The sequence below is a fragment of the Fukomys damarensis genome, unplaced genomic scaffold (assembly GCF_012274545.1).
Source record: "Fukomys damarensis isolate Sample0158 unplaced genomic scaffold, DMR_v1.0_HiC HiC_scaffold_26, whole genome shotgun sequence".
NCBI lineage: Eukaryota > Metazoa > Chordata > Mammalia > Rodentia > Bathyergidae > Fukomys > Fukomys damarensis.
In genome coordinates, this window is record NW_022900938.1 from 17476782 (window position 1) to 17491443 (window position 14662).

Genomic DNA, 14662 nt, shown 5'->3' on the forward strand with positions numbered 1-14662 from the left:
ATTTCTCATGATCCCCTACTGTTTTTAAGAGACCTCTCTTTTCATGGTCACTGACTGCATGCAATCTTATCTTCTATATCTGAGAGTCTATCTTTGCATTCTTTTATTCTGCTGCGTACACGTTCAATGGAGTGTTCAACCTCCTGGATATCTGTTTGAATCTGTTTTATGGATTCCATTTCTTTCCTCTGTTGGGCATTCATTTTTTCCATTTCTTATGCTGGGCCTTCATGGCTTCTTTCATGGTCCTGAGCTCATCTATTTTTTTGTCAGTTTCTGCTCTAGAGTCTCAAATTTCGACTTCCATTTTGCTCACTATCTCTATGGTTATCTGGGAAATTATTCTGTTTTGAATTTTTCTAGAGCCTGATTGATCTGTTTTGTTACTTCCTGTGCTTTGAGTTCAGGGTGTCCTTGTGGTTCACTATCAGACTTTTCATCCTCATTTGCCCTACTGTTTGCCATTGGTGAATTGGAAGTCTGTCTTTGTGTCTTGCTTAAGTGTTTTCTCATTTTTATTTTTGTTGTCGGGCTGTCCTTGGATAGTTGCTCCCTAGCTTCTGTGTCTCTAATGACCCACAGACATTCTCATCTTCATAACATCAGAGAAAACAGCTCATCAGATCAACCACAATCCTTTATCCCAACTGATAAAATCAGCAACACATTAAGATCAAGCACAACTTGGAAACTGACCATCTGTGGTAGTCACTAGTCTATCACCCTTAAACCATTTGAATTAAATTGAAATCAAGAAGCAGTCCAGAACATGTCTGCAGTGAACAAACTTTTCAATATAGTATGTTTACCATTTAATTCTCTACTAGGGGTTTCCCACGCCCTTTCTTTAAAGATGTTCAAAGTTGGGAACTCAGAAAAATACCCTTTATGACCACCTCTGCCTCTGCAGAGTGGGTCCAAGGACTGGCACAATCAGGAGGTCTGAGAGTGTGGGGGGGTAAGGGGAGTTATGGGGGTTCAGGGGTGCCCATGTGGCTACCTTCCTGATGCTGGAGTGATGGTGACTCCAGGCCTACTTTCTCATTCTTTATGGCTGAATAGTACTCCATTTTAGAAAAAAAACACATCTTTATCCACTTTCCAGTTGATGGGCAATTGGGCGGTTTCCAAGTTTTAGCCATTACACTTTTAACATAAAACTCTCACTTTTCCATTTGTTTTCAGCTTTTCAGATCCTGAGGCAAAACCTGCTTTGGGAACTAGTGGTTTAAAGTCCTTGTTTTCAGCACCAGGAATTCTCTTGTAACAAGGAGAGAGTTCCAGGCCCAGTGGCACCAATCTTTAAGAGGCAAGGAATAGGCAGGAACAGCCAACGATGCAGGAATTTAGAAGCTGTTAGCCCCAGCCTTCTTGGATTTGAAAGCTAGAACTTCTTTGGCCTGAACCTGAGTTAAGGTCAGCTGTACAGGTTGGGAGCCAGCAGAAGTCTGGGATGATATTTAGGAAAAGAAACTGAAATTTCAGTCTTGATAAGATACTGAATTTCCACAAGTGGTGAAGTCAAGCAGTCTAATGAGAAGTTAAGTTTTTTCTGTCCTTGGTTATTTTCAAGATTCTGTAGCTTTGTTCTGTGATTGTTATTATTTAATGTCAATTCTTTCGAATTAGTCAAGAAACTAACAGTATCACTCATTGAGCATCTTTGTGAAACAGCAGGATGTAAGGATTGTGCTGAGTGACTCCTGGTTCTTGTTGACATTATTAGTCTTGTAGATATTTTTGAAAGAATAAAATGTGCCATGTCCTGATACCATCTCTCTTTAATGTGGTACAGCCTGCCTTGGATCTGTACTTAATAAGGGAAAAAGGAAAGGTTTTTATACCCTCTTAGAGAAAAAAAAATCAAGCAACTCCTTTGTCTATTCCAAATTAGGGGCAAAACAGTGGATGCTGTCTCCTCATTATGTGCTAAGCAATTGAGTTGTACCATATGAAAGGTCAAGAAGAGCTATAACCCAGGAGAAAATATTATCTTGCGCTCATGTCCTTTTTCCCAATCCAATCATAAAAGATTTATTTGACCTGCACATATAAGGTTTGATAAAAAGAAGGAGCTATAAAGAGAAAAACTAAAGAGGAAATATTAAATCCAAAGGAGTTTATGTGGAGGTCACCTTGTTCTTATTGCCAGGAATAACCTGTGCTGTACGGTACGTGCAACAGAGATTCTTTCACTGCTGTATCCTGTCTATCACCTCCCCATGGAAGAAACAAACAGAAAAGCACTCTATTCTATTTTGGGAGTTGAGTGAGAGCAATGACACTTGGATCATTTCTCGAATGGGCACAAAGAGTCCTTATCATATTCTACATGGAAACAAGAGAAAGGAGCACTGCATATAATCCAATCACAGGCAGCAAAATCTCAAAAAGGCTTCCTTTTAAAGTCTAGATGTTAGCTCTTATTTCTGAGTCACCAATTTATTCCCCTTAGGGTTCAGTTAGGATTAAGATTGAAGAAAAATCTCTCCTATGTCATCCAGCCTACTTTACCTGCAGGTATTGCTACAAATGCATTTGCTGAGCTAATGAAGGAATGAACTACTCATCTCCTTTCTAAGCCATGGTTCTAAGAAGACACTCTGAGCAATTCATTACTATATGCTTTTGCTAACACTTTGATCTGTTAGAGAAAGGCTTTGGGAGAAATTTTGGCTAATTTGATTCCAAGTTATAGGTTATCTTTTTTCCTCGATAGGTGACCTTCTTCTTCTAGTGATTGGCACTTAAATTTATTTCTATCGCATTAGGAAATAATGTTTATATTCTAGCATTCAGGAATGAGAGAATGATATCTCACATGCATGTAATAACCTTGTGACTTTAGTACCTAACTCCTATGAAGACGAAACCAAGGCCTGAGGGTCTGTTTAGTGGAGCCACAAGGGAAAAGGCCTTGGGGAGTGAATGGCAGGTAGCAGGTGGTCTTCTAGGTGACTTTGGAAAGATGTGTTCAGTCATCAGTTGAGATTTAGAATAACAGCCCCAAATATTTTCTGAGCACCTGTTGCATATCTACCATCATACCTACTTTCATATTTTTTCTTTAATTCTCAAAACACACATGACATATATGAAGATTATAATGGTTTAACATTAAAATGAAATGGAGCTCAACTTGTAGACAAGAAAAAGAACTTCAGCTTTCTCCATTTTCCCCCCTTCATACCAGGATCCTGAGGGCTATTTTAAAGGAAGAAAAGAGAGAACAGTCTGACACCCAGATGTTCCCTTTGTTTCTTCCTTTAGTGTAGTTCAGGATTTCTCATTTCTAGATATGAATATGTGTTACTGTAAGCACCAAGTCACCTATATTAATACTTGAAGGGTGCTCACTTTGGTTTACAGGGAGTTAAGATTCTTGCTTTAGGCATTGACTTTATAGTCTTCAATTAACAAGAAGCTCTACTTTATTCAAACTATGTAAAGCAAATTTTAAAATGTAAACAAAATTCTAAAAGCAGTGGTTACTGCCACATGAGGTTTCCATGAGAGAGAGAAGGACCTAGAGGATTGTCTGATCATCTTCTTTTTAAGCGTTGTTTCTCATTGCATGTGGCTCCACTGTCAACTGTAAGAGAGAAAAAAGATCAAATGAGAAAGCATTCCTTAGGATTAAAGTTTCTTTTTAAAAGCTTTCTTTTGCAGGCCTATAAGAGAACATTTTCTTCCATCTTTCTCTATATCAATCTTTCAACTTTTTTCTGTATCTTTTCTCACCTAGAAGGAAAAGCACATACTTACCTACAAAAAGAAACTTTTAAAACACTATCTTTTCCACCCAAGATAACAAGCTTTTCTAAAATAATCCTTCTTTCTTAGGCCTCCCATGGTAATTCTTTGCCACATGCAACCATAAACTGGGGTTTAAAACTGCATGCCTCATGGCTAAGTTGGGAATAAATCCCAAATTTGCCACTTAGAACTGGGACTTTGTACAATTATTTCAACCTCTGAGACTCTGCTTCCCCATTAGTAGAGCATGGATAACTTCTTGCTCCCTCCTAGGATGTGTAAGGATAACATGTTTGGGGTGCGGCTGGCTTTCCATAGGACTTGGTGACCGGATGAGGAGTAACTGGGTGACACATGGTGTGGAAGTAAGCATGTAGTCAGTTCTCATTCAACTGCCGGCGTTACTCTCACAGCTGCCACCTAAATGAGAATGGTTTTGTTTTAAGCATTCTAAGTGAGTAGAGTGAGTAGACTTCGGTGATATGAACACATTGGTCGTAGAATAGTATATCAATATATAATTAAAAGGCATTTGAGAGACTTCATTTGTAAATTTCAATTTTGTCCAGTTTCAATTCTGCTACTAAAATTCATTCCCACTGAAACACGCAGATGTCAGGAATATGGGTGCATTTACACCTCCATAACTGGACGTGCATCTATTTAAACTGGGTTTCCTGAGAGTCAGCTCACCCTTGCTCCCTTCACCTCTCTTGGGCTTCAGTGGGACCATACCCATCAGCCCATCTGTTCTCATTTCCCTCTTCTAGGATCCCCAGAGTCTTCTGTGGGGTCCTCCTACTACACTTGGTGGTCAACCTCAATAGATCCAACTCAACAGCATGGGAAAGCTAGGCTTCAAAGCCCTACCTGACTAAATAAATGGCTTTTTGTGGTAAGACCATTCTCTAGACTGGGATGGAGCTTTTGTCAAGGTAACTTCTTCCCATCATGGTGAAGGTCAATGTGCAAGAACTTTCTTGCTGTTCAGCTTTTCTTCAATTTATCTAACTCATCTGCTCTTCATACCAAACGTCAGAGATCAGGATACCTACAAAGATCACTGCACTCTGTTTTCTTTTTTCCCCCTTCAGGTTATCATGGTCCTGTCTTATTGCCTTTCTGTGAGATATTCTCTATCTTAGTGCAAAAGAAGCCTTACTGGCCCAATGGATAGTTCCTATCCTCTATGCTAACTCTATAAGGTTAATATCCTATGATGGGAGGTTGGTCTGCTAATACAGGAAAAAAAAATAAAAGAATGGAAAAACTTCTCTCAAGACAGTATCTTGGCTGGCAAGGCTCCATTTTTTTTCTGCATAATCTTATTTTGTATGTCAGAAATTAAATATTGCCTTAGTATTTCTCTTTGTACTGCTTTAGAACTCAGTTCTAATCTCTGTAGGCAGATAGATGGCTTGAATTGAGTGGGATTGGGTCTTATATTTGAAAAGACAGGGAAGGAGTACACATTATAATATTTTTAATATATCCCTGTACAATTCAGGTTCAAAAGGTAGTTTATTAAATTTCCTTCCAAGGCTATTACAGAGACATTCAGGTCATGAAGGGCTGCATGATATTTTTAAATAGCTCACCTATTATTTGTATACACCATTACTGGAAATTATGAACCCAACTCTACAAATTCCACACATTTAGAACTGTTTGTGTTGTATAGATGCAATCTCAATTTAAACTCTCTTGATATTTTTATGGTGTTGGCATTTATCTATGCTGAACTAACCTGTGATCATTTTCCCAAATGGAACCTGCAAACTCTACTGCTGTTTTCTAAGACTTGGATAATTGATTTTTGTTATGTTCAAACTAATAAACTGAATGCCCTGGTTTAATTGCTAGTGTTTCATGCACACATTGATATAGATTTTAAACTAGAAGAGCAGAAAATGAAAGTATGTTTTCTTTGGCAGGCATTTGATGTACTTGGAAGAGTTGAAGCTTACCTTAAGCTCCTTAAATCAGAGGGTTTAAGTCTGCCTGTCTTGGCAGCCAGGCATGAGGAATTACACAAAGAAATTAAAGTGTGCACAGCTGATGCTTTGCAAAAGGGACAAACCTTAATCAACCAAGTAGATTCCTGCAGGTGAGTAAAGTCCACTTCATCCTCAGCATAACAAGCTTCTTCACAGTTTGCACAACCTATTAAAATATAAGTTGCATGATTTCTTTTCCTGCTGCTGATGTTTTGCTGCATTATGATATGGCTTAAAAGGCTCTATTGAATTGTGGTCAATAGTAATTCTCAACACATATTGATCATCCAGAAGTGAGGCCATATTCTAAGCCTGAGGACTTAAAGATGCTAAAGCTTCCTCTTTGCATGTTTCTGATGAGGGGCAAGGGAATGGGCAAAACAAGCAGAGCTTTCATTCTCAAGCTTTTCATATCCTAGCATCTTCATAATGTGCCCTCCTTCCTTTAGTTCATAAGTTTGGAGTCTGTCCTATCCAATTTTTCCTTTCTGAAAAAAAAAGTACCAGAATTTTCTTTCATTTATAACCTTGTGGTTCACCAAGCAAAACCTCAAGTAAAAAAAGGACTATTAATAACAATAGCTCACATTTATTGAGAGCCTGTTATGTGCCAGGCTTAGTGCTAAGAGCTTTAGGGGTATTATCTCAATAATCCTTCCAGTAGCTCTACATAGCACATAGTATTAATGTTTTCCTTGTACAGATAAGGTAAGTGAGACACAGAGAGCTTAAGTAACTCATGAAAGTTCAGGACAGACCCAGATTTTGAATCCAAATGTGTGGGCCCCATACTCCATACCTTTGAACAGTGCAGTAAGGCTCATTTCTGTGAGTGCATTTGGTGAATTAGAGTTGGGTGGGTGAGAAAGAGATCTTGAGAATGCAGTGGGAAAGTGGAAGAGAACAGGAATTGGAAGACAAATGGTAGATGACAGAATAGACCATGAAACAAGTATTGACTGGAAGTAATGAAGACAGGCTTACATTCTGACCAAGAACAACTTAATGAATTTGTACAAATGGGTTTAAGCCAGTTTTTCTTCTTCCATATCTATAATTTTGAAACTCAAAAACATTTGCTTTGAAGAATAATGAGATAAGTGGAGTGTGGTAAAAATTGTTTTCTGTTCCAATCCTGTTTTGCTCTATTTTAGATATGTCTCAAAGTATTGATTTGGAAGTCCAGGTTTAGAGGATTTTCTCTTCATAATACAGTCTGAATCTTGACACAGATGTGTAATCCAGGCTCTTGGTGGTTGCTGCAGCACCATGCAAAGATAAAGTTAGAAATAATTCTGGGTCTTCCAGCAAGATCCAAATGGTTGAGGCAGGCCATGAGAAGCACAAGTAACTCTCCCCTTTGAAAAAACACTAATGACAACTGTAGCTGCTACGTGCCTTTGCTTCAACTCCAAGGCTCACAGAAAGTGGTGGTGGAGTCCATTAGACTCCAGGATTCTGATATGCCCCCATGTGGGCCCAAGTAGACATGCAAGACCTCCCTACTGGCCCCACCACACCCCAGCCACGCCCACTTTTCCAGAAGGTATAAATGTCTTGAGCCACCCAGAAGGCAGTCTTGAGATAGAATAGGCATGTATTGTGCCTCCACTCAGGGTACCTTTGACATTGATTTGAGTTATGTGATGGCTGAATTAAGTGGTGATGTCAGCCCTTATCATCAGAGAACGATCCTAACTCTATTTAATGAGTGGCTCTGAGATCCCATCTGATATTATTTCTCTGGTCAAGCTACTCTTTGCTTGTGTTGTATTCTCTGGCGTTGGGGATATTCTTCATCTATGGACAAATCAGAATTCAGCCTAAGACACTTTCCAGATCTTTGGAGTACTGTTTTAGTCCCACTTAGTACTCCACCCAGCAAATTCTGAGTCCTTGGCTTCTCAGAAGCCTGATGCCTGACTTCTTGACTTAGCAGGGGCTCTGGGCTTTTAGGGTTCCACCCACCTGAGCTTTGCTTGGGGAACAACCTCCCAGGCAATAAGCTAGTGTGATCAATCATAAGGCTCATCTCCTTTGTTTTCTTTCTCTGGGATCCTGTCCTGTGATACCTGTTGTTCACTCTGGAAACAATGGTTTCATACATTTGTCTTTTCCTTGCCAATTAGGGGATGAGGGTAAATCCAATCTGCTTCTTGGCCAGAAATTAGTTTCTGGTTGGTTTTGACATTTCATTCCTAGAGCTAAAAAGGCAGTCTCAACTTTTCACTGCTGAACTTTATCCTCTTTGCTCCAATCAGTAGCACTTTGTTTTCAATACTTAAAACATAAGAGAAGTGCTTTTATTTTATATATTTTTTAATCTTATTTTTGTATGGGGTGACTTTTGGCCATCTATTTTGTGTGGTTGACATGTTTGTTTACTTAGCTAGTCTCATTCTTATGTTTGCTTTACTTTCTCTACTCTTATTTTTGTATATTTATTGTTTTTCAAAGGGAACTCTATCATTTTGTTTTCAGGAGGCAGACTGGGTCTTAATAGGAAAAACGAAAATTAGGACTATTTTAAAAATTTGAATTAATGGTTAGGTGACTGGATTTTTATAAATAAGCCATACGATTTCTATTAATATCTTAGAAATATAAGCTCTTACAATAATTGAAGGGGTTTGGTTGCCCTGAGATATCATAGTATTTTATAAATCAGTGCTACTTTCATTTTGTGGGAGGAATAGAAAGTAAAGTGAAATTGTTTCTTGGCAAAATATATTTTTGACTCAGAAGCTAGATGCAGAATAGAAAGCCATTAAAGATGGCATTGAAAAGCATTAGAATCTCAGTTGCAAACTGCAGCTGTGTGTGGCTACTGACCTCAGTCTCATGCATTCTATTTGGAACTTGCTGCACTTTGTCATCTAATGACCCATCTTCCCAGTGGCCTGGGTCTCCATCAAAGGAAAGAAGCAGAACCCAGAGAGGAAATTTCAAATTTCAGTCTTACAGACAGAATTTAGAGTAGTGGTGATAGAAGTAACCATAAATTTCAACAGAGAAATGTATATGTTATTGAACATCATTGTGACTTACTTCCTAGGCATCTGAATGGCAGCCACACCACCAAGACACAAAAACAACTAGGTTTCTCTCAGACATCTGAAAACTGGGGTGAATAAGAAACTTAAGACTTAGGTCAAAAGAGCTTTATTTCTTGCAACCTGAGAACAAAAATAATATAACTTTTAAACTTAATTTCTCTGAACTTCAATTTCCTCATTTGTAAAATGGAGATACACATTTCACAGTTTCTTAAATAGAATGAGATGGCACCTCTCCTTGTACATACAGCATGCTTATAAACCATTAGTTCACTTTGCTATGTTCTATACAAAGAACATTTTTTTTTTTTTGGTTTTTTGAGACAGGGTCTCACTATGTAGTTGAGACTGACCTGGAACTCACTATGTAGCCCAGAGTGGTCTCAAACTCACAGCGATCCTCCTGCCTCAGCCTCCTGAGTGTTGGGATTAGAGGCGTGGGCCACCACGCCCGGCTTTATACAAAGAACTTTAAAAACAAAATACTAAGAGCCATATGGCTACTTCAGAAAGCTATAACAGAGTGAGCACTAGTTCAGAAAATCACATACAGTGAACCACACCAAATTGTCGTATTTATTTTAATTAATGAGGAATTTTATGATTAAAATAGAGAAGATAAATATTTCCTGATAGTAATTAAAAGTACAGCTCAGAAGCTCACATTTATCAAGATAAACTTTGTAAGTCTGAGACCTTGTCATTATTGCTCTGTAATTACTTCCTTGTTAGGAACAGACCCACACTGTTTTTCCTCGAATCAAATACATTTGAATTTTGGGCAACCTCACAAATAATAGTTATTTTCATTTTTCCTTGCTTTTTCTATATCTAGCCTACAATCTGATGATAATTCTGAGACATTGTTAATTAATTTTTATCTTTTCAGAGAACATCTGTCATATAATCTAAGTATACAGTAATGATAAAGATATTTTAGTGTATTCCTTGCATTTGGTTATGGTGCTAGCTACCTATTATAGTGTGTGATGACGGTCAAACCTGGACTGTAGTGAGGCTTAAACACCTTAACTTCTGGCCTATGTCTCTTCCTAGACCTTGGTTGGCATAATTTTTGAGCACTGAGTCTAAACATAGTATTCTGCAATTTTAAGTTAGAGGAAGCTGCAGTGATTGAAATGCTAGGCCTGAGACTGTGAGACCGTACAGTTTTCCATATTCAGACGAATAAAGGGCCTTCCTTTGCTTTCTCTTAGTATAGCTGCCAATTTAGAGATCAAAACCATAAAAACCTCCAGAAGGACCAGGCTTCCTTGCGATATATTCATTTGCCTATCCTGTTTGTTAAAATTATTGTAGGATTTATAAGTATACATATAAGTGTAAGTATATAAACTCAATTTTTGTCCCTATGTAAAAGATACCATCAGTTTTCATTCTATGCTGCCATGGTGGATTTAAATTTATACCTCTTACCTTGACTGAATATTTTGCTTTGGTATAACTTTGAGTATTATCTGTTTTGCTTCAATATTACCACTTTCTTACTATATTTGCTTATTTTATAGAGAAATAAACACAAGAGTTAAGTAGAATTTTGCTTTCTTTTCCCACAATTTTCATTAAGTTAGCTACCATTGCTTCTCTTGGTTGATGTTATGGATGTTAATGAGGTTAGGACAAAACAGGATCTATTAATTCCTTCCATGACTTTTGTGAGTCAGGTGCTCCTAAGCATCTAATGCAGTCAGTGAAGAGTTTGTTTCGTGCAGCTTACATACTGGTGGGAAGAAAGGTCCAACCAAATAAAGAAGTGAGATGCTCGTACACAGCAGTGAATAATATGAGAAAATGCAAAAGCGAGATGGAATGGAGAGTTATTATGGTGAAGGGACTGTTTCAGATGGGAAGTCCAGAAAAACCTCTGGGATGAGTGGACCTTCCAGATCCATAGCAAGAAAGAAGGGAGAAGAGAGCTACAAGAAGACAGGTTATAAAATAAGACCAAAGAGTTAGGTAGAACTTAGACTGTGTTCAAAGTTAATTTGTTAGCAACAACGAGTGTGGTCAATACATTAAAAAATTTAATCCTCACTGGGTACTGTGGGCACTATGATGATCATTGTGCCTCTTTTGTAGATGAAGAAACTGGGGTACAGAGACATACAATAAGTTGCTCTAATTTCTGTTCCACAGCAGTAGGAGGTGAATGAGTGCTGGAATATCATTCTGAACTATTTTGTGAGATGGCTAGATCATTTTCTCCTCTTTTATTCAACACCAGTCAATAACAAGGTACCTGGTTACTCACTGAACAGGGATTCCTTTTTTTACTCAACTGTGCTTACTTTGTGCCTTCTGGTTTCAACTCAAGTCCCACCTTCTCTATAGTTTTCCTTTCTTCCAGTTTATTGGGAAAAAAAGACTGAAAAAGCACATAAGCAGCTCAGCTATGGGTCTCAAGGCCAAAGATAAATAAATCTGGACTAACATTCAGTCAGGGAATTGTGTATCCAGCGAGTGCGTCCAGCCGAGTGGACAGTGAGCGTTGGGGACACCTCACCAGAGAAAGGAGACACAAGCCTAAGCTCTGAAGTCAGGATAAGGCAGGTGGGATTGGAGAGGGCCATGAATGGTTGCTGAATTCAGTGGTCTGAGATAGGTGAAGGCTCTGTGTCTTCAACAAACAAAATCAATATTTACTACATAATGCTTTCTTTGAATTCCTTTGCACCTGTCCCCTCTGTCTCAGGACTTCCCTTTTCATTCTGTGCTGTTCTGAATCACTCCTTAATTGTTTTATTGACAGTACCGTCTCAACCAGACCCCAGGGCTACCCTGGGAGCTGAAACCCCCCAAGAAACCTTTTTTTTTTTTTCCTTTAAACTTTCCTTGCTATTTACATACATGTATTTACATACATAGTTCATTTAGAATGTTAAGGGGTCAGCATGACATCAAAGGAAAGCCTCTGTCATAGTGAAAAAAAAATGTTTTTAAATCATCAGTAAGAAACAAACAAAAATCTTCAATAATAAACAATACCCCAAATTTCCTTGCCTAATGTATTCATCTATGATTGCATTTTCTAAGAATTCTGCCAAACATTTAAGAGCTTAAAAATAACTGGTTTTAAGAGTTTGATGATGCATTTACATGGTAAATGTCAGATACTGAAATTTAGGAAATTACAAAGTTGAGTTCTTATGACTGTTAACTCAGCCAGCTTCCAAATATTTTCATGTCTATATTAAGTTGTTCTTTTTAGAGGTTGAGTAAATGTCAGAACTGCAATCTGGGCCTGTTAACACTGTTAATTTTTTTTTTATCCTTCTGAAACTCTTGGTACAAAAGGTGCCAAAAGTTCACACTTTCCATTAAATTCAGGAGTGACTCTATGGGGTTCTTGCAAAATATCTCTAAGAGACATCAGTGTGAACTTACTCATTGATGATAATGATCATGTGATGTGAAGTAAGGGGAACCCAGGGCAAGAAGACCTGGCTATGTGGAGTCTAGCAAGGAGGGCTGACCAGGGGGAGGCACTTCTGCCCTGGATCTGGGGAGGAGTGCTCTCAGATGAGAGATATCAGGGAGAGAAGAGCGAGGAAGGGATGTAAGTGGGCATGGTTATGGACAAGGTGCTCATCGGAGTGCTGCTCACAATGGTTTCAACCTGAAAACCAGTATTTTTAAATACTGCTTTTCTGCTATTCCCATTTTCCCATTTACTTCCTGCTAGAAGACTGTCAGAGGCTTCCAGTCTATCTTCCAATCTATCTTTCACATTTTTCATTCCCTTTAGCTCCTTGTATTGCATTCTCAATGAGTCCTTTGGACTAATTTTCTTTTTGGTTAATTTTTGCCCTGCTTTCATTTTTTTTCTTTCAGTTTTCATAAGAAATTTTAGTATTGTTTTCATTTCTAGGATTTCTAACTGATGCTTTTCAGACACAGTTTTGTTTTATTTCTGACAGGGTTCGTTGTAGAGTTTCTTGTTCTTTCATTATGGGTGTAGGTGTTCCCTTTATCACTGATGATCTCGGATGTATTTATTTTTTTAGTTGTTTTCAGATTGCTCTGTGTGTTTGCACTTCAGCTGGTGTGCACTTATTGCTTTATGATTATTTTAGGATTGCTTCTCTTCATATGTTTGGAAAGTATGGATTGTACTCTGATTTGGAGTCAGAGGGGTTTACTCTTTGGCCATGTTTTGTTTGATTTGTTCTCTCCTCTTTGCTTTTTCTCCTAACCAATTTCCACATGGATGCATAGGGCCTCCAGCCCAGAATCATATTGTGTTGTGTGACTGGAGCCGCCTAAGCTCCCACGGAGAGATTGTGGCCCTCAAATAATAATCAGGAAGCCAGGAGGTGGCTGGGGACAATTCCTGACTGCCCTGCTGTCTCATCCCATGACATCCAGTCTCAATTGACTACAGAATTCTCAGTCTCCTTTTACAAAGAAGGAGAACCTTTCACCTTTACTGGTTTAAGGTAGAACCTTAGCTATGGTTTCCTTCATATAGGACACACATGTTTTTCTCTGAGGCATCATAGGACTAGAACTTTTAGTCATCCCTACACTCATCTTGACCAGAACCCAAGAGCCTTGTGGCTTCAGTCCTCCTTACTTTGCTTTGTGTTTTTATTCATTTTTAGTTATATATAAAAGGAATGTGTGTGTGTTTGTGTGTACTTGCATGTGCATGTGTGTACATGTGTGTATTACTTATTTGGTGGAGAGACATTATCCAAGTATATAATTTAAATAAAAAAATGTATTATAAAAACATATCCATTTCACTTCTGCAGCACAAATGGCACTTATTCAAATAGGAATGGAAACTAGGGAGCAGTAGTTTTTTCCTCTAAAATAAAGACAATCATAAACACGGAAGAACACTGTTCAGGTTCCTGTTGAAAGAAACAGCAAGATAGAGATAAGGAAGATATTTCTTCATCTCCCAAGTATAATTTTTCCATAGACGAAAAGAAAAATATGGTCATCTGATCCTTTCTGATGAGACAGAGCAAGCTGTCAAGTGTTTACCATCTGGTTCGGCTCCTAATCCAGATGGGCTGCCAATAGTAATTTATGAAAGGGTTGAAAGCAACTTGCCATTCTCCAGAAAGAATCATTAAAACACATTAGCATTGGGATTAGCTCTCTTCCCCCAGCCCCAGTGTGCAGCAGATGCAGAGATAGAGCAAGTGCTTCCCTACAGTAAACAGAACAGTTTATTCTTGAACCAAAAGTCAGTATGTCTTTGCTTTTTGAGAAAAAAAAATCATTTTTCTTTCCCTTTGCTCCTCCTCCATTGGTGCAGTGAATAAAGAAGAAAATGTTCCCGTTATGGAGCCTCTAACAAATGTCTGAAGGAACCTTCACAGTCTATCATTTCTGAGTATCTGTGATATTGGAAAAGGCAAAGTCAATATCAGAAGTAATCTGGTAAAACTCATGCTCACACTCTGACAGGCATCACCTAATCCATCCCTACATAGAAAACCCAAAGGTCAATCAATATTTCCAATGCAAATCATAAAGCCAAAGGCTACTAGAGCTGGAAATCCAGCTTGTTGGTAGCCCCTCTTCTGCCCAATCAGCCACACACAAGCAACATTGCTTCTGAATGAGAACAAAATGACAGGCACCATGTTTGGGTTCAAACAACTTTTTTTTTAAATCCACTTTTTAGTCTTTGTCCCTTCATTAATTCAATATTCCTGAGGAGTAATAGGACTCATTCTTGGGGAACTAAGGAATTCTATTACCTTCAATTCATGTGAGAATTGCTAGTGAATTATGGAGTCATAATGTCACAGGTTGGCAAGCATTGTTAGCTACATGTAGATCCTTGAGCTTGCTGATTATCATCACCGTTGTCTG

At 38.3% G+C, this 14662-nt stretch overlaps 1 protein-coding gene across 1 annotated transcript in view; it reads left to right on the forward strand.

The window, feature by feature from the left end:
• Window positions 1-14662, forward strand: part of Ccdc141 (coiled-coil domain containing 141) — a 189912-nt gene that overhangs the window by 112287 nt on the left and 62963 nt on the right. The window contains exon 10 of the mRNA XM_010636779.2: window positions 5691-5863. Within this exon, the coding sequence (XP_010635081.1) occupies window positions 5691-5863 (173 nt within the window). The remainder of the gene's footprint in view (window positions 1-5690; window positions 5864-14662) is intronic.